Genomic DNA, 23,633 nt, shown 5'->3' on the forward strand with positions numbered 1-23,633 from the left:
AGGTCCAAGTTGAAACAAAACCTTGAGACTGAACCCCCCAAAAAAGAACATTTCTTCCTTAAGACCAAAAGGCCAAAAGGGTGAGATTCTTACCAGTCTTAGAAAAAGTAGAGATGACCATTTATTTAAAATTTTTTGAGACAGGTTCTCACTATGTAGCCCAGGCTAACCTCAAACTCATGATCTTCCTGCCTCAGCCTCCTGAATGCTGGCATTACAGGCATGCACCACCACACCTGACTGAGCTGACCTTTTAAATAGAAATGGAGAAAGACAGAGACCTGGTGTTTATATTCCCAGCTATACCCCTAAAAATAATGAACTAGTACTTACCTATATCCTTAAAATTCATACCTTAAAACTTTCAAGATAAATGCTGCAGTTGATTCTGTGTTCTCCCCCGGTGGCTTGAGACGGAGAGAAGGTAGGAAAAGAGTACCCTAGAAACAAAGGGAAATATCATGGGTCCAGACGACCATCCTTGAGGTCAAGGCCCATATTGCTCCTTGGGTAAACCCAGATAGCAAACATCCCACGCAGGACTGACATTTTCACCATGAAGCAAATGACACAGTCTAGAGTGCAGCCAGTACATTTTCCCCAACTTCTATTTACTAATGTTACCACAGACCCACGTGCACATGTGATCATTTTTCCAATAATAGATATTTGCAGGCACCCCAAGAGGAGCTCTACTGTGCTGGTTAAAAAGTAACATTACCTGATTTGAATTCCATTAAAAAAATAAAAAAAGCGGGCCCTTGGACAAATTACCTAATCCCTCTGTGCTTCAATTTTGTCGTCTATAAAACAGGCTTGATGAAAGGATTCCATGAGATCCCATATTGCTGTGGTTGGCAGCAGGACGGTGGCCCTCCAAACAGGGTGCAAGTGAGCCCAACCAACAGATTATACCACAAAGCAGAGGAAACCATGACTCCCAGCATACCTTTCTCTAACCTAAGTTAGCCTTACCCCCTCCACCCAGAGGCACTAGACTTAGAGGGTTGCAAAAGGAGGAGCCAAATTGAATTTGCCTTTCTTGATACACAGAATGTACTTCATTAAATCTTTATCAGACCTGTATCCAAAGTAATTTTCCTACATATTAATGAATGTTTTTATTTTGTTACTACATGCAGATCGAATGTCAAGAATTTTTTATCTTTAAAAGTATTACTTAGCTTCAAAAAAAGACTTAGCCCTTTCATCTCTTTTCAGGAAATAAATGCCACCACAAATGGATAATGGGATGTGGAGAATCCTTCCTTGATAAGGAACACGAGTTCCATAGAAGAAAAAGTATTGTACAATTCTTCCACTGTGCTCTGTGATTTCAGGAAGCCATCTTACTTCTTTGGGCTTCAGGTTTTTGTTGTTGTTGCTGTTTTAACCAAAGATAATTACTAGGGCCCTTCAGCCTTCACTTTCCTTCCCTTGATCCTGAGACCAAAGTGTGGTTTCCCTCAACCTCTCTTTTCCTCAGCACTGGATTATACTCTCCGTGGGCATGTGCTCTTTATCTCTGAGGTCCAAGTCACACCTGGCACTGTGCCTGTGCCCACCAGGGCATACCTGCACTGCACCCAGTGAAGATTTGATTCCTCGTTCCTGGAAAGAGAGACTCACCGAGTTGTATTTTGAGCTTTTGAAGACTCCTCCATGATAACCTCTGTGCCCTTATTTCTTCTGACATCAAGTAGTATTTGCACAGGGTCATTCTGATACATGAATATTAATGTTTGAACTAAATAAAGGAACTTTGGTCCTATCTTTTCCTAAGATGCACCTTTTACAAGGGGCCTTGTCTGAGCCTAAAGACCATCAGTATCCATGGCAGTGCTGTTGAAAGCAGTTTTCCATGCCCAAGAGTGACATGGGAGAGTTCTGTCCCACAGGAGGCAAGCGGCCCCTAACCCAGGACTCCTCCTTCTGCCCCATATCACAGCCCCAAGGCAGGACATTAATGTGAGGCTTGAATGAGATCAAGGAAAACACAAAATCTTGGCACAAGTGGTTGTAAGCACCCTATCTGACACCAGCTTCCTACTGCCCTTTAATATGTGGCCGTCCCTTTTACTCTCAGCAATGGCTATGCCTCATACTTTCTAATAGGGTGAAGAAGTTTTGCCCTGAGATTCTCTTGGCATCCCCTAAGTCAGAAGTCACTGCCTACACAAGAGTCCTCATTCACCTCACTAAAGGAAATGCCCACACCTCCATTGCTGATTCCCAGTTTCTAGGCTCCTATTCACAACTGTCCCCCCTTCCTAACGTTTCCTCTTGACCACATCCTAGAACACAAGCACAGAACCTTTCATTTCCTCTGCTGTCTATTCTTGCTGCTGCTTTAACTCATGATCTGCCTACTGTCTCCACCTCAGCTCTGATGGTGCATTCTCCAAGCTTCTCCCTGTCTCTCACACTCCTCCCTCTTCTCCTCCATCTCCTCTCCATCCCATCCCCAACTTGACCCTGTGGCCTTCTTCCTTCTCCCACCTCCACTTCTTTTCCTCTGGCCTCTCTACTTCCTTTGACTGCTTTGATGGCCCCTCTTCCTCTGTTCATCTTTTATTTGTGGTTTCCCTCCAAATTCTGTTCTAGCTGTTGTCGGTGAGAAAAGTGATTGGTCTTCAGACATTCCTCTGAGCTCACTTTTTCAGCCATCCATACTCACCAAAACTTCACAGGCCTTCCCTCTGGCCCTAGCAGTCACACAAAAAACCTGCCCGCTTCCCAGAGTTCCAGCTTTCTGCAGGCATTTCCTGAGCAGCCAGTCTGAACCTTAGACTCAACAGCCCAAACTGAGCTAGTACTTCTACTATGTACCAAAAGGTCTCCTTACAGTGTCCTCCCACTGTTACCAATAACGGAGCTATTCTCACTTCCTCAAGGCTAAAACTTCAGGGCCCTTTATTGAGATATAATCATATGTCATGTAGTTCATTCATTCAAAGTATACTGTGTTAGCTTTCTGCCACTAAGAAAATCATTCTTACAGGAGGAAAGGATTAATTTTGACTCATAGTTTCAGAGGTTTCAGTACATGGTCACTTGGCTCCATTGTTTCTGGGCTGTGGTGAGGCACAGCGTGTGGTAGAACAAAGCTGCTTACCTCATGCCAGCCAGGAGACAGTAAGGGGGTGGTTACAGGGTGTATCCTCAGGGCAGAGAATGGTGACCTACTTCCTCCAACTGGGCCCCCCACTAAAGTTTCTACGACCTCTCAATGTCCCAGTACATTACAAACTCATCATTGGATTAATCCACTGATGAGGTCAGAGTCCTTGTGATCCGATCACTTCCCAAAAGAGCGACCTCTGAACACTGCTGCCAACACTGGGACTAAGCTTTCAACACATGAGCTAGGGGGTTCATTTAGGATTCAAACTATAACGTGTACCATTCGATGTTTTATTAGCGTATTCACAGAGTTGTACAGCTATTACCACAATCAATTTGAGAACATTTTCACCTCTACCAAAAAGTTTGTATCACTTATCAACCCTTTCCTAATCCCCCCACCCCAGTCCCTAGAAACCACCAATGCACTTTGTCTCTCTAGATTTTTCCATTCTATACATTTTACTTAAGTAAAAACATACAGTATGTGATCTTTTGTGATAGATTGCCTTTACTTTGCATAATGTTTTCAAGGTTCATTCATGTTGTGGCATGTATCAGTACTTTATTTATTCCTTTTTATGGTTAAATAATATTCCATTGCATAGGCATATCACATTTTATCCATTCACCAATTCTATGGACATTTAGGTTGTTTCCATCTTCTGGCATTAGGAATAATGCTACTATGAACACTCATGTGTAAGTTCTTATGCAGATTTGTTTTCAGTTCTCATTGGTATATACCTAGGAGTAAAATTATAATTACATTTTTAACATTTTGAGGAACTGCCAAATTGTTTTCAAAAGGGGCTATACCATTTTACATTCTCACCAGCATTGCATGAGGGTTCCAATTTCTCCACATCCTATCCGATATTTGCTACTATTTTTTTTTTAATCTATACCTCTTAGTAGGTTTGATAGGGTTCTCATTGTGCATTTCGTGGATGGCTGATGACACTGAGAATTTTTTCAAGTGCATATCGGCCACTCCTATGTCTTCTTTAGAGAAATATCTATTTACATCCATTGTCCATATTTAAATTAGGTCATTTTTGTCTCTTTATCGTTGAGTTGAAAGAGTTCTTTATGTATCATGAAAACATGTCCCTTATTTTATACACAATTTGCAAGCTATCGCTCCCATTTTTCAGGTTGTCTTTTCACTTTCTTGGTGTTGTCCATTGAAACACAAAAGTTTTATTGTACATGTTTATGAAGCACAATGTGATAGTTTGATATATGTATATAGCATGTAATGATCAAATAAGGGTAATTAGCATATCCATCACCTCAAATATTTCTCATTTCTTTGTGTTGAAACATCCAAAGTCATCTCTTATGGCCATTTTGAAATATACAAGAAATTGCTGGTGACAATGGCCAAAACTTATTCCTCCTACTAACTCTAATTTTATATGCATTAATACACTTCTCTCTATTCCCCCTTCCACCTGCCCTTTCCAGCCTCTCATAACCATTATTCTATTCTTTCCATCTGTGAGACTAATTTTTTTAGTTTCTACATATGAGAGCATGAGGTATTTGTCTTTCTGGGCCTGTCTCATTTCACTTAACATAATGTTCGCTAAGCTGATTCATGTTACTACAGAGGACAGACTTCCATTCTTCTTTATAGCAGAATAGCACTCCATATTTTATTTAACCATTCAGTCTCAATTTTTTTCCTTGACATGTGACTATCTGGTTGTCCTGCCATCATTTGTTCAAAAGAGAAATCTTTTATTTCTTTATTTCCTTCCCCCTACTTCTTTTTTTTTTTGGAGACAGGCTGACCTGGAACTCATAATCCTCCTTAGCCTTCCAAGTGCTGGAATTATAGGTGTGAACCACCATGCCCAGCTATATTATTTTTCTCTTTCTCTTTTCTCTTCTTTTATTTATTTATTTTTTTTTTCTGACTGCTTAGGATTAAACCCAGGGCCTCACAGATGCTAGGCCAGTGCTCTATCACTTGAGCCACACCTACAGTGCCTTTTGCTTTTGAGATAGGATCTCACTAACTTTGCTGTGGCTGGCCTCAAACTTGGAATCCGCCTGTCTCTGCCTCTTGAGTAGCAGGGATTATACAAGTGCACCACCATACCTGTCTAAATTTTCCTTATTCTAACCTGTCACCAAATTTTTATCCCTTTAAAATGCTTAATTACCTTTCCCTACTACTACCAGGTGCCAGTCAAGGTACCACCCTCTTGACACCTAGATAACCGCATCTGCCTCCATCCTTCCAGGCTCTCTACAAGTCAGCCCTACTGGGGGAGAAGCTTTCAAATATGAAATTGAATTTATGATATTCACCTACTCAGAAGCCTATAATAAATTCCTAGTATATAGACTATGGGGGGTAAACTCCTCTCCCTGACTTCTGTCATCTGACCTTACCTGTCTACACCAGCCCAAACTACGATGATTGTTCAGCTCCTCACTGAGAGGGGACTTCTCTTTCCTGTCTTGTTCCTTCCACCCTCATCTCCTTCCTTTCTTGTCACCACATTAAAATCCTACAGGTCCTTAAAGGGCTCTTCCTCCAAAGCCCAGCTCCTTGCTAAAGCTTCCCTTACCTTCCTTCTTCAGTCCTCCCCCACCTGTTCTCTCCTCTGGGTTCCTTGTGTAGCCATGTGCTCCCTGGCACCAGTCATTATCCCCATGACACTGCTACACTCAACTCCACTGTAACAGCATCAGTGAGCGTTTATTGAACACTTACTGCAGTTTGAAACACTGTGCATGCATGAAAGGTCATGCAAATGTTCTTTCTTCAGCCATCAAATAAAGGAGTTGAATTTGATAAGGATCCCTTCCAGTTCTACGTTTATTAATACCCATCCAATCCAGAAATTTAACTTAAAGTTAACTCAAGGTTTTCAGGTGAGGAAACATTCCCATTTCCTTGAAAGGGAAAATTTCCAAGGAAAAAGTTGGTCACCAGGTCAATTTCCCAGCATAACCGTCTCTTGCCACTGACCATCCACCATGGATGGATGCCTATGTCAGAGGCAGGCACAGGTGTGGGGGCATCTGTGATTTGGTCTACAGCTTAAACAGGGAGATCCACTCCAAATCCTCAATTAACTTAGTATCAGATTGCAACCCCTCCCCTATCCCCACCACCATTTAAAAAAAAATCTTTCAAATTGAGAACAGAACAATTGCAACATTCTGCTGTTTGCACGATTTCAAAGGGCAGCCAAGAACTGGTCTGAGAAGCTTGGTTGTAGACAACTGAAGCCACGCACAGGCATCTTCCTGAGGCTCAGTACCCCATTAGCACAAGGAAAATTCTCCCCCCTTCCTCCCAGAACCTTTGATAAGGCAAGGCCTGGTACAGGTACAGCACTATCTAGGCAGGCGCAGGTGACTGGAAGTTGAGCCTTGGCAGAAAGGGGGCCAGATCCAGCCGGTAAAGCAACACTACTATGGAAGGCCAACGAGCTAAGCATTTGTTGAGATGACCTAAACAAGGTATAGATTTTTAGAACACCAACTAGGGAGGGGTGAATGTCTGACTCTGCCACAGGCCAGGGTCCCTAGTTGCTGGAAGAAAATATCCGAGGCAGGTACCAGGCTTGGGCGGGAAATAGAAACACCCTTGGGGATCCCTTTGCAAACGCCTCCAGGGGTTCACCTCCGGGCCTCTTCCCGTAGACTGCACCTGGTCGGCTCCTGCTGCCCACACGCCCACCTGCGAAGAAACTGAGACGCAAACTTCCCAGCCTCGGAACCCCAGCTGCTTGGAGATCTGCGTGGATTGCTGCTTAGCTGTGCGGGTCTCCACGAAGAGACGCGTATTCAAGCTCCCGCCCCGCGCCGGGGTGAAAGTTGCTCCCAATTCACAGCTCCCCCATCTTCGCCCCCAGGCGGGGGACCACATAGGAGTTCGCGGGTCCTCTGAGCACAAAGGAAAGACCATTAAATCTTCCCTCCTGTGTACTTACGCCCCAGCGGATACCTCTTTGAACTGACCCCCGCCCCTGCAGCCCCCCTCCCCTGCGCCTCGCGGTTTGGGGCGCCAGCGCTCCGGGCTCGCTCCCTCCCTCCCGGCTGCGCACTTTTGCCGCGCTTGGTCTTTGATGTCTCTTTACATTATGGCAGAGCAGCCACGCGCTCTTCCCAGGCGCCTGGCTTTGTGTAACGGAACTGACATTTGGCCTTGATACCTGTATCTCTTGGTGATTGCAACAAATTTCTAAAATAAATATTGTACTTTGATCTCCCGGTATTGCATTTTTAATGGACCTCCAAACATTACTTCATTAGGAAGAAGTTTTTCTGGAGCTCGGAGAGCGAAGGGAGGAAGGTTAAAGTGCAATTCCTCCAAGTCTCTTTCCAAACTTCAGCTGGGGCCTGGGAGGGCTGGAATCCTGGTGTTTTCATAAATGTTCAAAGGCAGAGACTGTGAAATATTCCCGAGAGGGCTTACCGTGTGCCCGGCACTGACTGTCCTGAAGACTTTGCATACATGAATGTTTTTAAGTCCACTAGTACTCTACAAAGGGAGCACATTTTACAGATGGGGAAACTGAGGCATAACTTGCTTACCACGATCTTGGGGGGTGGGTTGTAGACTGAGGGACACCTGTCTTCAGAGTCCAAGCTCTTAACCACCAAGCCCTGCTGGTCACTCACGGATGGCGGTTTAAGTGGCTAATAGGGACAGCTCAAAAAGTTTAGCCCTATGTGGAGATGTGAATTGGCTCTTCCTGCTCCAAAAAAGAACCCCATGGAGCTTGCTTACCCAGCCTGACCACCCTCCCTGGAAAGGTGGGTTGCAAAAGCTCAAAGGAGCAGGACAAGAAATAAAAGCTAAGGAACCAGACAGCCTCTGAGGGTGCAGGTATGCACTGGGCCTGGGTGCACCCCAGGGTTCTCTGGCCTGACTTGCATGCGAGCTGTGTTTCCTCCAGTCCCGGGCTTGAGGGCAGGTCTGCCAAGCCCCAGAGCAAATCACTAAGCCCTCTTCTAGAGCACCCCAGCCTCACGTTTAGGAAGAGCCAGACCGCGTGGCGGAGCTGGGAGATGACTGCTCACCATTCCAAGTGTGACACCTCACTGGGAAGGAGGGACTAAGAGTGTGGGGGATGAGAAGATTCTTCTCTTTGGGGCCGCGTGTGGCCCATTAGTCTTCAGTAAGATGCTTCTATTTCCCTAGCGCTCCTGGGCGTAGGAGATAGTGGGTCTCCTTGGTGACATACTGTCACTGTCCTTGATGGAAGCGAGAAGGGCACCAATATACAGCTTAGACTCCGAAACCTGGAGTTTGGCAAACCTCTAGTGCTGTGTTCAAGGACCACTGGGTCCTTGAATATCGGTCCTGGTCGCACTGGGGCTGAGCGAGAGCTGAGCTGGTTCGACGCTTCCAGACTGGGTGGTGGCCTCAGAGAAGGAAGACCCTGTCCACTGAGACGGGACAAGAGTCAGTGTATTATCAAGCTCACGCAGCCCACTTCGCTATGCAGTTACGAGAGCTATGGCTATGGGGCCTCTCCTGCGGTTTTGGGTCCCCAAGACCCTCACTGAGAAGAGGACCCTGTGGCGCCCAGCCAATCTCTACCTCCCTTCCCTCCCTGCGCTCCTAGGGGAGCGGATCCCAGTGTCGGCAGAGCTGCATAGGACGCACCCTGAGTCCTGATCCCAAGGGAGACAACTGTTCCCGGATGTAGGTGGCCAACAAGGATGCGGGGAAGGGGGAGGAAGACACCCTGGAGAGCCCTTCAGTGGCTCGGAAGAGGCACGCTCAATGTCTGATGAACTTTTGTTCCTTTCCAAAGACAGGAACTGGGGTTTGTATTAACTTTTCTTTCCCTTTAGGGGCCTCCGTGTGATTTATGGTTTGTTGAACCACGATAAAAAAAAAAAAAAGGCTTCCTGGACTGTGCCTTACTTTTTCCGAGTCATTTCTCGTAGCTCTGTCCGGTTTGCGGCCGCGCACTCGCTTGGTGTGGCTTAAGGAGACAAGTGACTAGCATCGCTAGGTACTCCTGGGGCCCTCAGTGTCCAGCTCTGCTCTCCTGGGGAGAAAGGGCAGCACGGCACAATTTTTTCCCCTCGAGTGTTTACTACATGTTGTTCTGGGGTCCTGCCAAGCTCAGCGCTGGGAATAAGCGTGCCGCCGGTGTTTTTCCCAGGTTCACTGCAAAAGTTGTGGCCTGAGGAAAACTTCCAGGTTGCTAACAGGGAAGTCACCAGAGAGTCGGGTCGCTCGTAAGGGCCGGAGGCCCAGCAGCGTGCGCGCCACCCACCGCCGCCCTGGGCGGCCGCCTGGCCCCGCCCGGGGTCACAGCCCTGTCCACAGCTCCACCGCGGCGGGCGGGGGGACACGCGGCCGACGAAGTGAGGCCGCTCCCACGCCCCGCCCCGCCCCGGGAACTCGCTCTGGTCGGGTCCGCGGTGTGCACGGGCGGGCGGGTGTGTTGTAATGGTGCGGGATGGGTACCAGAAAGAGTTACCCTCATCCCAGCCTCAAAGTACCGCGCTGAAAACTGAAGGCAGATTTTTCTAGAGATAACAAAGACACTTTGTCACTTTGGGCGCTCCCTCGCTGCAAATCTTTAATTGCAAGTGGGAGGCGGGGAGATCGAGTGTCTCCGGCAACCCAAGCGCGAGTCTCCAGGCGGCAAGGCCCCCTTTGATCAGGAAAATCCAATTATTTGTGTATATACATTTCCCACATAGTGATTACTTCATTAATTGTCCCGCCTTTATCTCCTCCCTTCCCATCCCCCCTAATAATCAGTTCTTTTATCCAGACCAACAAACACACCATAGGAGCTTTGTGGATTCAAAGGATTTGCTTTCGCTTCTGAAAGAGCCGCTATTCTTTGATGATTGGGTAGCGGCAAACTTCAAAGCCATAAATCTTCCCTCTGACTGGCTGGCGGCCCAGCAAAGTCCTTATCAAATTCTTGGAGGTGATCCTGAAGCGCTCAGACCGCGCGCGGGGCGAGCGAGCGGGGCGCGGGCGGGGAGGACCGGGAGGCACGCTGGGCGGCCGTTCGTCCTCGCCTTCGGGTGTCCATGCCTCGGCGGCGGCGTCCCGCTCCGCGGCGAGCGGCCTCCAAGCTGTAGCCATGGCCGCCGTGGCCGTCCTCCGGAACGACTCGCTGCAGGCCTTTCTCCAGGTCAGCGCTGGGCCCGGAGGGGGCGGGAGCAGATGGGAAGGAGCTGTGCCCGGATGTCCCCCGGTACTTTATGCACCCTGAATCTCCAAGGACCCCCGCCGGCGGGTGTGGCTGGAGTCTGACCTAGGGGTGCCCACACCACCTTCACACCTAACCTGGGGCATGTGGCCTTTGTGGGAGGGTGGCCTTTGGGAGAGGCACGCATGGATCTAGGAGTTCAGAGGTGCGTGGGTGGCCGAGTAATGGCCCCCGGTCACCCTGCTGCGCCCTCTTGCTGATTTCAGCCTGGGGCGGGTGGAGGAGGAGCTCGAAGGCAGCTAGGAAAAGAAAGCATAAAAGATGCAAGGGCGGGCGGTTGGGCAGCCTGGCTGTGGGTGTCTCCAGACTTGCTGATCTTGGCTCTCGGAGCAACCCTTCGGATTCCTCCGCCTACCCCTTTGGGCCCTCCTTAAAGACTGGGTGGCTTCTCTTTGTACCAAGTAGTTTAACGGAAAGAGCTCGCGCGCCCCGCGTCCAGGTAGCGCAGGCACCAAAAGTTTTGCGGGGCCCGTGGGTGCGTGCGTAGTGTGCGGTGGCGGGGGAGGGACGGCCAGGAGGAGGAGGGGCGGAGGTATAATAGCGGGCGTGGGGGTGGCGGGCCAGCCCAGAGTCCGCGCTTGGAGCGCTAACCTTTTGTGTCTTCTCCGCCCTCCCTCGCCGCCGCCCATGCAGGACCGCACCCCCAGCGCCTCCCCGGACCTGGGCAAGCACTCGCCCCTGGCGCTGTTGGCCGCCACCTGTAGCCGGATCGGCCAGCCCGGCGCGGCGGCGGCTCCGGACTTCCTGCAGGTGCCCTACGACCCAGCGCTGGGCTCGCCCTCCAGGCTCTTCCACCCGTGGACAGCCGACATGCCCGCGCACTCGCCCGGTGCGCTGCCGCCTCCGCACCCGAGCCTGGGGCTGACCCCGCAGAAAACGCACCTGCAGCCGTCTTTCGGAGCTGCGCACGAGCTGCCGCTCACGCCCCCCGCTGACCCCTCCTACCCCTACGAGTTCTCGCCGGTCAAGATGCTGCCCTCGAGCATGGCAGCTCTGCCTGCCAGCTGCGCGCCCGCCTACGTGCCCTACGCCGCTCAGGCCGCGCTGCCACCGGGCTACTCCAACCTGCTGCCCCCGCCTCCGCCACCACCGCCTCCGCCGCCCACCTGCCGCCAGCTGTCCCCCAACCCGGCCCCCGACGACCTCCCGTGGTGGAGCATCCCACAGTCGGGAGCCGGGCCGGGGGGCTCCGGGGTTCCAGGGAGCAGCCTCTCCAGCGCCTGTGCTGGGGGTCCCCACACTCCGCGCTTCCCAGCCTCTGCGGCCGCTGCTGCCGCTGCAGCTGCCGCCCTGCAACGGGGCCTGGTGTTGGGCCCGTCGGACTTTGCGCAGTACCAGAGCCAGATCGCTGCGCTGCTGCAGACCAAGGCCCCCCTGGCGGCCACGGCCAGGAGGTGCCGCCGCTGCCGCTGCCCCAACTGCCAGGCGGCGGGCGGCGCCCCCGAGGCGGAGCCGGGCAAAAAGAAGCAACACGTATGCCACGTGCCGGGCTGCGGCAAGGTGTACGGCAAGACGTCGCACCTGAAGGCGCACCTGCGCTGGCACACGGGCGAGCGGCCCTTCGTGTGCAACTGGCTCTTCTGCGGCAAGAGCTTCACGCGCTCGGACGAGCTGCAGCGGCACCTGCGGACTCACACGGGCGAGAAGCGCTTCGCCTGCCCCGAGTGTGGCAAGCGCTTCATGCGCAGCGACCACCTCGCCAAGCATGTCAAGACGCACCAAAATAAGAAGCTCAAAGTTGCTGAGGCCGGGGTTAAGCGGGAGAACACGCGGGACCTGTGAGCTACCTACACGGGGGCATTCTGGAGGTCACTCCTGCCTTCCCAGCACCTCTGTGGGAGGTCCTGGGAACTTGACACCTCTGGGCAGCTGACAGAGTGGCGACTTAGCAAACAGACTTTCCACTGTCCGCCTCCCAAAGTGGAGGCCTGGCTCCCTGCTTCCTCCGCCCTAGGACAGAGGGAGGAGCAGGAGAGGCCCAGCTGGGAACTGGGGCCCACTGGCCATGGTTGAGAGCCCTGGATTATACCAGGGTAGTTCTAAAGTCCGAATCATTGCCACCGCCCAGGAGACCTACAGTTTGGGGTACCACCTGGGCCTTGTATATATAGGATACGCTGCTGAATAAAAGCGGAAGGACCGTGGGCGATTTGAAACGGTGCTCCAGTTTTGACTAGGGCTGGTTCGGGCTTTGTACAGGTTATTTAAAAATAGCTTTGTTAAAGAATATAATAATTACAACATTAATGTTCGTTTTGTCCTCGGCTCCACGCAGAGCTACAGCATGGTATGTCTCTGTAAAGCGATCAGCAGTTGCAGCGTGAAAATAAATACGTTAACTCCTGGGTCCCCTCGGGAAGACCCCGCAGAGCTGGTCTCGTTTGATCTTTTCTTCCGGAGGCTTTACTAAGAGGTCAGGTTTCACCAGGAATTTGGTGGTTCCAGTGGGCTGCCTGTGACAGAGGCTTCTTAGCAAAGTGTGTTGGGTGCAAGGTCACTTTTGTGGTAAAAGGTTTACCAATCACACCTTGAGTTTCTCATGCGGCTTTAGGGCTTCACTGTCGCCTTTCTGTTACAAGTTTGATACCTGCTGGCCATACAAGACTAGTTCATTATGTGGCGATTTCCCAGTGGCTTTCCATTTGTTGGAACTGTCAGGATTTCTTCCCGCAGCCTCTGTGCTGGCGTCAGGAGAGGTAGTAGGATCTGTTCACAGGTTCGATTTGGGAAAGTGAAAAGAGAACAAGATCCTGGGGCCCTGTGATGCTTAGTCTTTGCCCCGGAGTTACCAAGAAGATAACTTGTCCTAGGTGTCACTAGTGTATTTCAGCCCCGTCGTGATACGCAATGTCGTCTTGCTTGTTTTCTTCTCTTGTTTTTGCTGTGGAAATCTTGTTTCACGGTAACCACCTAGAGATTTCTGGTTAAGCCAGGGAGTTTAATTTCTTGTTGCATTTTGGGATTTTATTCTGTTGATCACTGAAGTACACAGACTTTTCTCACGAAAGAGCCAGGAATATTCATAGCTTGAAAATGTGGAAACGAGATGTTTTTCTTAAATCTATGTTTCTTGTCTTTCTCTAAATTAAAAAAAAAAGTTTTCAAGTGTGTTTTTCAAGTGTCTCAACTAACTGCGTTTTCTAATTTGAGTTTTTAAACCAGAAACTTAAACCTCAATGGGCAGTTAGATCTTTTTTGATTTAGAATTACCAAAAAAAAAAAAAGGTTTAAATTATCTTAGTATTTTAAGCTAGCTTCATGAATTCCATATTTCAATGAATAATCTTTTCATGATCCAAGCATATATAGATAATATTGCACAGCCCACAAGTTGTTTTACTTTTTTGTTTAATGTCAGACTGAAGGGTACAGCCTTAGAAACTTAAGAGTTCTTGAAATTTGTGTTAACAACATAATTGGACTGAAAATGACTTTTATATTTCTAAGAAATAGCATTTTACTGTATAAGATGGGATAAGTAGTAAATGACTATCAGATTCTTTGTGGGAGTATAACTTGGGGTTATTTACTCCCTTTAAAAATCTTGGCACTGTTTAATGACAAATTAGAATGTGAATCATCCTGGTTCTTCACCTTGGAAGCAGTTTAAGCTAAATTTTGAAGGGTGTGGCAGTTTTTTGAGCTAAAGTAATAAAGCTGGTAAACAGTAACTAATATGAATCTAAATGTGTACTCTGAATCTAAGACAGTCCTAACTAATTAATAATCTAATCTTGATTTAGATTAAGATGTCTGTAAAAAATCAATGAGTTATAGACACTCCCACACCTCACTGAACCATTTCCTGGTATCAGCTTCAGAATCAGCAAAGAGTTCTTGGCAGGTAATGGGGAAAGAGGAATCCTTGTTTGAGAGTGAAAGATCTAGGGCTTTTTGAAGTGATTGTCTCATGTGGGAGAGTGTCTTTGCTAGAGAAAGAAAAGTGGCAGTTTTTAAATGAGTCTGTAGCTATTTGCAGTTATGATTATTTCATATTCAAACAGATGAAGCTGTCAAAGATCAAGTTCACTCAGGAAAAAAGTAGGTAAAACGTGTGAAATTTAAAATCGACACAGATGAAGTGTTAAAGACAGTTTTCTCTAACTTTGTAGTAAACAGGAAAACTAGATAAAATACATTGAATTTATCAAAATTAAGGTATATGTAATTTTAAAAAGCAGAGCAAAGTCATTTGATGACAAAATTAACTTTATTATGGTTGCACTTAATTGACCCCACAATTTCCAAATATAGTAAAAGTAATCTTTAACTTGGTACAGTTGAAGTCAATTATTGAAGAAAAATTTGTTATTATTGGAGTGGAATTCAGGAAGCTATAATATGATATTCGCAAAGTGCAGGAGGGCATTTCATGATTATACTGAAAAATGAGCCAATAACTGCTCTAAAATACAAGGCAGAAATGTGTTGAGTTACAGCTGTTAAAATTTGAAGTGCTGCTGTATGTTTTGTTTCATAATACCGTAAACAGAGTACCATTTAGGATGTTAAAATACACCAATAGAATAATATGCATAACTTATGTACAAATTAAGCACATTTATTATACTAGAAAATTTAACAAAATTCAAAAGAGAAGTTTAAAAGCAAACTACTATTAAATATAAACAAAATTTATTTTTAATTGGAGTTTGCCAACATCAAAAAAGTGAGTTTAATCCACCAATTTCATCCAAGGCTTTCCTTAAAGACCACAGTACACAATTCAATTAAAATTAAATTGAATTATATAATTAATTATTTAATTATACACAATTAATTGAATATGTTAATGATTGCCTCAAATGTTACTGGACTTTGTAGATTTTTTAATGCAACTTTTGGTAGCATGCAGATAGGAAGTATTCTACTTCAGAAAATTCAAAATTGGTGATATTTTCAATTTTACACTAAATGGATAAATGAACAACCATTTTAGTCAAGAGCTTGAAAACAGAGAAATCGAGTTTTGTGCACATTAACTAATTTGGAATTGTGTTTCTGAACTGACTAACATTGTGCTTTTCTGCTTTTTTTTCAAGGGAAAATTGTACAAATATATCCTTAGCTGATCATTCATTTTTAGTAGTCCTGATAATGACTGAAAATAAATTATGCTAAAGAAAATACAATTATGTTACTAACATCCATGTTAATCTTTTCTAGACTTAGCTAGTGTTTAAATCTTATGTTACACATACCGTCTTAAGTTACTTGGCCTTAAGTCAAATAAGACAAACCAATTAAAAAATTAATCTTGTGGAGTGATACAGAAACCAATCGCAAACAATGGTATATCATAGAAAAGGTAGATTTTTTTACCCTAATTTGTCCTGGGTTCCGTCCTAATACTTTAGGTTTCAAATAATCAGTTTAAAATAAATTGTCTGTTTATTTTGGATAATTTTGCATGATTGAGAATTTCACAGAATGTTACTAGAGCAGTAGCTATGACTTCAACTTCATAGCAACACCTCTATGTATGACTCTTGTGAAACTCTCAAAATGTAAACTACTTTTTATTTGCATTAGCATATCACATTACATGACAAGGTAAATTGGCAGTATCATATCAGGAAATGCTTTATGTTAAGGAATCAGATTTGAAGTCCCAAGCTTTGATTCATGGTTAATGTAACTATAGGTTGCTACTGTCCCCAACTAAATATTACTCTCCTGGTTTGCCTGACAGAAGGAAACTTTTTCGGGTGGCACTGGAGTTTGAACTCAGGGCTTTGCACTTGCTGGTAAGTGCTCTACCACTTGAGCCATGCCCACAGCTCAGACATTTTTTAAAAGAGTATGTGAAATACTTTGTGCCAACATAATTTGATTAAAGTAGGAAAAGATAAAGTATACATCTAGCTAGGTGCATGTTGATAATGATGTATATATTTAGATTAATACACCAAAGGACATGTTTCATTACTAGGTCATTGTAATGTGATTAATGGGGCACTCAGTACATGTAATTTAAACAGTGAATTTTCTGGTGTAAATCTCCACATTTTTTGCATAAATATCTCGATGTCAATTGCTCTGCTCTTGATTGTTTTTAAAGAATCTGTTGTTACCAGAGGCAACAATGTTTCAAATTCATTAATGGACATTGTATAATAACTTACATAATGTCCCTGCCTATTATAAATAAGTGACATTTGCCCCACAAAGACGTAATCAAACAGTTTTGGGCCATGACAGCTGTTTTGTCATCTCACAGTTATTTTACCACACCTTATTGCCACTTGAAGATTTGAACATGTCTGATTGACATAATTTAATGCTGACATTTTAATTACTTCCATTATAGACTATACACTTTTCTTCTAGGTCTTTAGTGCTTATCTAAAGCATAATTCCTAGTGGGATATTTGACTTAATTTATAATTTAGTCCATGTATGTGAACTGCAGTAGTTTCTTCACAACACATAATAATCTACATTAATACGTTTTGGTTTTCTATCTAGTATCAAATTTCAATCCAGGGAAAATAAATCCTGTTGTTAGTATGATAACACATGGAAAATCTGCAGTTCACTTTCTAGTAAGTTGTTTCAGCACTCTGAAGATTGAGTCTGCATATTAAGAGGTGGAAGTTTGATAGTAAAACTATTCATGTAATTTTTCTTACTAGTCAAAAATACACTAAAATTGTCTAAGGTCTAAAGTGGTGTCTCCATGTCATCTGATTTTTTAAAACATAAAGTTAAACTGTTCAGTCATACAGGTACTTTCTAAAGATTTTATGTTTAACATAATCTAAAACACAGATTGGAAACATCTGGCCCTCAGGTTAATTTCATCCAATTCACAAGGCAAGTTTCGGGGCTAACTTCTCTGTGCTTATGCTTGGGTGGGGAGTGTGCCTTTATTTTGAAAGCATTTGGTAACAGTTTCCAAAAAGTCTATATAAGATACCGTGAGAGTTTATTTCTCTTTTTCTGTAAGTTTTATTCTCACTCTAGGTATTGTTTGCTTTTTCCATTCTGTACATCTTTTGAGGATGTCATACTTCTCTATATCCATACGCATCTGTGGTATGAAAGTTTAATTGTCATGTGTCCTTCTTAAAGTATTTATGCACAATTTGATTTGGCTCCCTGTAATACAGAACTCAAAAGTCTCCTAAATCTTTTGCTCTTTTTTTTTTCCACTAGTAGGAATTGAACTCAAGGCACCATGTATGGTAGGCAATGAGCCTCATCCCTAGCCCTTTATTTTTATTTTGAGACAGGCTCTCACTAAGTTGGCTGGCCTTGAACTTTCAATCCTCCTGCCTCAGCCTCCTGAGTAGCCAGGACTATAGTCCTGTGCCACCACAACTGGCTAAATCTATTGTAGTATTAGTAGACATTTGTATTCCTTGATCTAAATTTTACATGTGGATGAGTTAAATATACAGTTCTATTTTAAGCCATATTTTATTTATATTGTACTTGGCTGATGTTCCCTATGAATTTATAAATATCAACAGAAAAATATTCACATCACAATAAAAAATAAAATTATTAATATGATGGAAGATTAGGGTTTGAGATGATCCCTATTTGGATAGATTTAATTAGAAAAAACTATACAAAAGATTACCTAAATTTATAAACATACCCCTTTATTGAGCTAAAGTTTTAATGGAGATGAGAACTAAGGCTTACAAGCATTTAGCCACACGCACATATAGATAGATAGATAGATACACATATAGACAGACAGATGTATATATGTCTAGCTATATGTATATTTGAGGGGTAATTTTTGAAATAGGGTCTTTCTCTGTAGCCTAAGCTGGTCTGGAACTCACTATGTAGCCCAGGTTAGCCTTGAATTCTCGCTCCTCCTGCCTCAGCCTCCAGAGTGCTATAATTACAGTTATATACCACAGTGCCTAGCAATTTCTTATTGAGTTACTATATTTAATGGAGACTTCTTTTTTCTCACAGCCTTTATTCTCCCGTCTGATCCCTGATCCCATGTCATATCTTCCTAGTGCTATACACAAGTGCCGAGAAAGTTACTGAGATAACAGTTCTGTGCTGAACCTGGGCTTGAAGTACAGGTTGCTGAGCTATTCCCTAAGGAGAAAGCACCCCTTCATCAGCAGAACTCAGACGTGTCAGTAGCAAGCTTGTGTGTCCTGAGCAGCCAGGAGTCGGAATAGGTGGGGCTATAGCTGCCCTCTTGCTTCTCTACCAGGCAAATCTAAAAGTGGGGAAAAGAGGAGTAGATAACCGGGGTGAAGGGGAATACCCTGTTTAGACAGGATATTGAAAGGAGCTGAATCGGGTCATTAGTAGAAAGCTGAAAGTCAAGGTTCCAACATTTCCTCAAATTTAGAAAGGACCCCTGAGGAAGAAGGTGCTTCCTTCCTTTTCAGGGTTTGGGTTTGTTGTGCTTTTTGTTCGTTTGTTGTGGTACTAGAGTTTGATCTCAGGGCCTACACTTTGACCCACTCTACCAGCCCTTTTTGTCAAGGGTTTTTTCGAGATAGGATCTCGGAACTATTTGCCTGGGCTGTCTTCGAACCATGATCCTCCTGACTGACCTCTGCCTCCTGAGTAGCTAGGCTTGCTGGTGCCCAGCAAGGTTGTTGTTTTCTAAACCAAGGTGAGTAGGAGTACGCTGTGGACTTTGATTGAGGACATTTGTATTTGGATGATCTTTATAGTCTCTCCTAAAGCTGAAATGCTTTAAACCTAAAATCTGAAAATTAAAAAGTTCAAATCAATCTGATGACTATTAAGAATGCAGTAGTTTGAGATCCTAGCACTCCCGCCTCTGATTTCTGGAGTCTTGTACTTTTTAAATACAGCATGTTCTTATAATTAAAGGCATTAAAAGGAAACAAAGGTAATTTAGGATAAATCAGTGAGTGTCATGGAATAATGCCAGAATTTTGTGACAGAATCTTGGTATTGTCTTTTGAAGACACTACTACTGGGTGTGCGACTCATTGCCAGTGCTGTCCTGTAATGCACTTCCACAAGTCCTGTTGGCATCTACAGAAATTCTACAGTAAAAGGACAGAATTGCAAAGTACAGGTTACTTTTCAACAAGTAGATATAACTAGCAGAGCAGAGCCAAGATGCCTAAAGAGGTAGCTGCAAACAGCTGTGCCCCAGAGAACCAGATGTTGAAGGAGAGTCCTATAAATGAGCAAGGAAAGGGCACGAGCCCTGAATAGCAAAAGCAAGTGTCATAAGAGAGGCTTGCTGCCCAAAATGCATAGAATACTATGGCACTGAGAGTTTGCAAAAAAAAGAAAAGGCTTTATTGCATGGAATTGGCAAGGAGGCCAGAAATTACAACCTCAACTCTGCCTGCCAATCAGTTGGTAGCAGAGGAGTTTGAGGGAAGGGAAATGGGATACCTTGCTTGTTGATTGGCTGTTATGGCTGCGGAGTTAATGATCAAAGGGAGGGGAATGGATTTTTGAACTTACGATGACCAGACAAGTTGGCTGCTTCTGCTCCTGTACATTCTTGGAAAGCCAGTTTCAAACTGTGAGATGAATCATTAGCAGAAGATGTGAAGGCTTTGCTTCAAAGACAGCTTAAGAATTTGGTTATTTAAGGAATGTATGTCTGGCTGTGTCCAGGGCTTAGCCAATTTCAGTTTCCCATTGTCATCATTGATACCTCAATCTTGAAGGATTGAAGCAATGATCATTCTTAATGCTTCCTGCTGACCCCTTCAGGAGTCTAAGTTTTGGGTTGAGGAATGAGTTCCCTAGGTAGGCTAACAATCATTAGTGAACGGCCACCATGTGTCTGGGCAATCAAACCATAAATGTTAGAGCTGGGGACATGACTTAAGTGGTAGAGTGCCAGCCTAGCAAGGAGAAGGCCTTGAGTTCAAACTTCAGTACCACCAAAGAAAAAAAATCATTACCTAGAATAAGAAGACTCATTATAAATTGTAAGGCATATATGAAAATGGGGAAAGGGACCAACTTAAGGGGCCAGGGGCTCTTTAGCAACTTCATTAGTTTTAAAATCTTGGGTGCACTAACTCCACCTGTTGAGATGTGTTCACATATGAACAATAGCTAGTATTTATTACAGCCTAGATGTCCCATGATGAGGCTAATAAGAAGCTTAAGGCAATTCCATTATCCAAGATACACGGGCCAAAAGAGTGCATGAGGGCCCCACAGGTTATGCCAGCTTTATATTGGAACTCATCATATGTTGAGCTCTAGTAGTTGGAATGGGTTAAGACCTTCCAGAAAAGATGGTGTAAGAATAGGATCCTCTTTGTTCTTATTTTCCTGAAAAGTAACATAAGATCAGTTAACAGTTCATAAGAATATTTAGAATGTGAGATCACTTAGCCAGGTTTTACCTTCCCCAAGGTGTTAAAATATTAAGTACAGCAAGTGGTGGGTGTGACTGCTGTTCCTCCTTGCTTTGCTAGCAGGTGTATCAAGAGTATCAGTTCATCAAGAACTGCATGGGCAAGGGAAAGTTTTAAAGACAAAAATAAGGATTCCATCAGACATTCTGAACAATAATATTGGCTGCCATGATAAATAAGCAGTGCCATGATTCCAAGGTTGAACGAACAGTTAGTTACTGGGTAGATGTAGAATTACTTTCTGCATAAAGTTGTGGTAGGCTCTATGTAAACTCGAGGTCTGATGGAGTCTTTTGTGAAAGTTATTATCACGCAGTTGTGTGTAAGAACCCTTCCTTCATAATTTCCTGGCTTTCTTTACTTTTTTGTGGGGTTAACACAGGTGACTCCGTTTTGATTCTGACAACTTCCCAATTTCTTTCACATTCCCCCTCTTTTGTTCTCTGAAAACATCACTAATCAACTATCCTTTACTTTGCCTTTTTTAGCGGATGTTTGTTTGCTTGCTTGCTTTCCTTGAGACAGGGCCTCACTATGTTGCCCAGGCTGGCCTCGAATTTGTGATCCTAATTCGCACTTTTTGTACCAGGATGATAAACGTGTCATTATGGCCAGCCTTGTGAGTGAGGCTTTTTTTTTTTTTATTCATATATGTCTACAATGTTTGGGTCATTTCTCCCCCTTTCCCCCTGCCCCCTCCCTTACTCCCCCACCCCCTCACTATCAGGCAGAAACTATTCTCCCTTTATCTCTAATTTTGTTGTAGAGAGAGTATAAGCAATAATAGGAAGGACCAAGGGTTTTTGTTAGTTGAGATAAGGATAGCTATACAGGGAGTTGACTCACATTGATTTCCTGTGCATGTGTGTTACCTTCTAAGTTAATTCTTCTCGAACCTTTTCTCTAGTTCCTGGTCCTCTTCTCCTATTGGCCTCTGTCACTTTAAAGTACCTGCATTAGTTTCTCAGCATGTTAGTGAGGTTTTGACTGTACCCCACTGCCAGAATAAACCTGTCCTGGCTGTTGGTCTGACTAGGTCCCCACTGAAAGGGAAGTGGTTGATGATTGGGAGTCAGTGACATGATCCTTTTAGTCACATTTGAGCGACAAAGAAGTTCAGAAAAAGTGGCTGTCAGGAGAGGCTTACTTGGAATCCATTGTTAAGTTCAGTTTTGTGTCGTCTCAAAGCCCTGGGCCACCACCATTTTGTTAGAAATCGTATAGTATTTTGACAGGCAATAGGTACTACAAAGTTCAAAAAAGAAAATAGAAAACAAAACCAGTGAGATTCAAACAAATCCAGTTTGTATAATGGTTTCAAACCAAGAAATACAACTTTCCATTATAGTTATGCCAACTTCTGTTAAAATAGAACTCATTTGTAAAATGAGTTTAGCTTTGTCAGGAAACTTGTAAGATTACATCTTAAAGTCTTACTTCTGATTGCAAATACTTTAGAGAAGACACAAAACTGTGGGTGACAAGAGACTTAAGAAGACCATACTTAAAACTTTGATGACACTTCAGCAACTGACAAAAAAGTTAGTTCTTTTCACTGCATAGCGCATTCTAAGATAACAATCCTGACTGACAGCATTAGAGCAGGACCATCAGACCATTACAATTTTTACTGAGAACAGGTCAATATTTTTATTTTATTTTTTTTTCCTTTTTCTTTTATTAGTCATATGTGCATACAAGGCTTGGTTCATTTCTCCCCCCTGCCCCCACCCCCTCCCTTACCACCCACTCCACCCCCTCAATACCCAGCAGAAACTATTTTGCCCTTATTTCTAATTTTGTTGTAGAGAGAGTATAAGCAATAATAGGAAGGAACAAGAGTTTTTGCTGGTTGAGATAAGGATAGCTATACAGGGCATTGACTCACATTGATTTCCTGTGCGTGGGTGTTAACTTCTAGGTTAATTCTTTTTGATCTAACCTTTTCTCTAGTACCTGTTCCCCTTTTCCTATTGGCCTCAGTTGCTTTTAAGGTATCTGCTTTAGTTTCTCTGCGTTAAGGGCAACACATGCTAGCTAGTTTTTTAGGTGTGTTACCTATCATCACCCCTCCCTTGTGTGCTCTCGCTTTTATCATGTGCTCATAGTCCAATCCCCTTGTTGTGTTTGCCCTTGATCTACAATATTTTTAGAAATCCTTGTTGCTTTAAATAGAGAATTTGATTCTGGTTTTATAAAAAAAGGTATTAATTTTCAACTTTTTTTTAAAAATTAATTTTTCCTAAATCTGGCCAACTTAATCACACACAAATTTTAGAAGATTAGTCTTTTATAAACCTTCTGTGGCCTTTCCAGAGACACTCTTTGCTTATACCATTAGTTTTGCCCTTTTTACTTTCCATTCTGGAACAATTCATTCATTTAATTTTGAAGCAAATTGTGTATATTACACAAATCCTTTTGCATCAAAAATGATTCTTTTTCTTAACAAGGTATATTTTGTACCTTATAGTTTCTTATCAAAACACTTTAGTTTCTTAGTGTCCTTTGTAAATAGAATTAAATGTTCATTTAACTCTTAGTAACCTTTTTTTGTGGGTTTTTTTGTTTGTTTGTTTGTTTGTTTGTTTTCTGGTACTGGGGCTTGAACTCAGAGCCTATACCCTGAGCTACTCCACCAGTCCTTTTTTGTGATGGGTTTTTTTTGAGGGGGATAGGGTCTCATGAACTATTTGCCCAGGGCTGGCTTTGAACCACAATCCTCCTGATCTCTGCCTCCTGAATAGCTATGATTACAGGCATGAGACACCAGTGCCCAGCTTAGTAACCATTTTTAATAAAGCCTATGAAGACAGCAATTGTGAATTGCTTAACATATACCAAAAATTTATGAAAACACATTTATTTGTAGACTCACATACATTATCCTTTTTTATAAAACTTAAGAAGCCAAGAGTGCTTATATTTAGCAACTGAT

At 44.1% G+C, this 23,633-nt stretch overlaps 1 protein-coding gene and 1 long non-coding RNA gene across 2 annotated transcripts in view; one reads left to right on the forward strand and one right to left on the reverse strand.

Annotated features, from left to right (window-relative positions):
• Positions 1–353: 353 nt before the first annotated feature.
• LOC141422585 (uncharacterized) overlaps positions 354–23,633 on the reverse strand; it is a 51,751-nt gene continuing 28,471 nt past the window's right edge. Inside the window, exon 3 of the long non-coding RNA XR_012447250.1 lies at positions 354–440. This is a non-coding gene — a long non-coding RNA (uncharacterized lncRNA). The remainder of the gene's footprint in view (positions 441–23,633) is intronic.
• Sp5 (Sp5 transcription factor) lies at positions 9,923–12,713 on the forward strand. The gene is made up of 2 exons (XM_020154426.2): positions 9,923–10,265; positions 10,977–12,713. Exons 1-2 carry the CDS (start codon positions 10,215–10,217, stop codon positions 12,123–12,125), a joined length of 1,200 nt encoding a protein of 399 aa, XP_020010015.2. The 5' UTR covers positions 9,923–10,214; the 3' UTR covers positions 12,126–12,713.

Source organism: Castor canadensis, chromosome 4 (genome assembly GCF_047511655.1).
Source record: "Castor canadensis chromosome 4, mCasCan1.hap1v2, whole genome shotgun sequence".
In the NCBI taxonomy this organism is placed as follows: domain Eukaryota; kingdom Metazoa; phylum Chordata; class Mammalia; order Rodentia; family Castoridae; genus Castor; species Castor canadensis.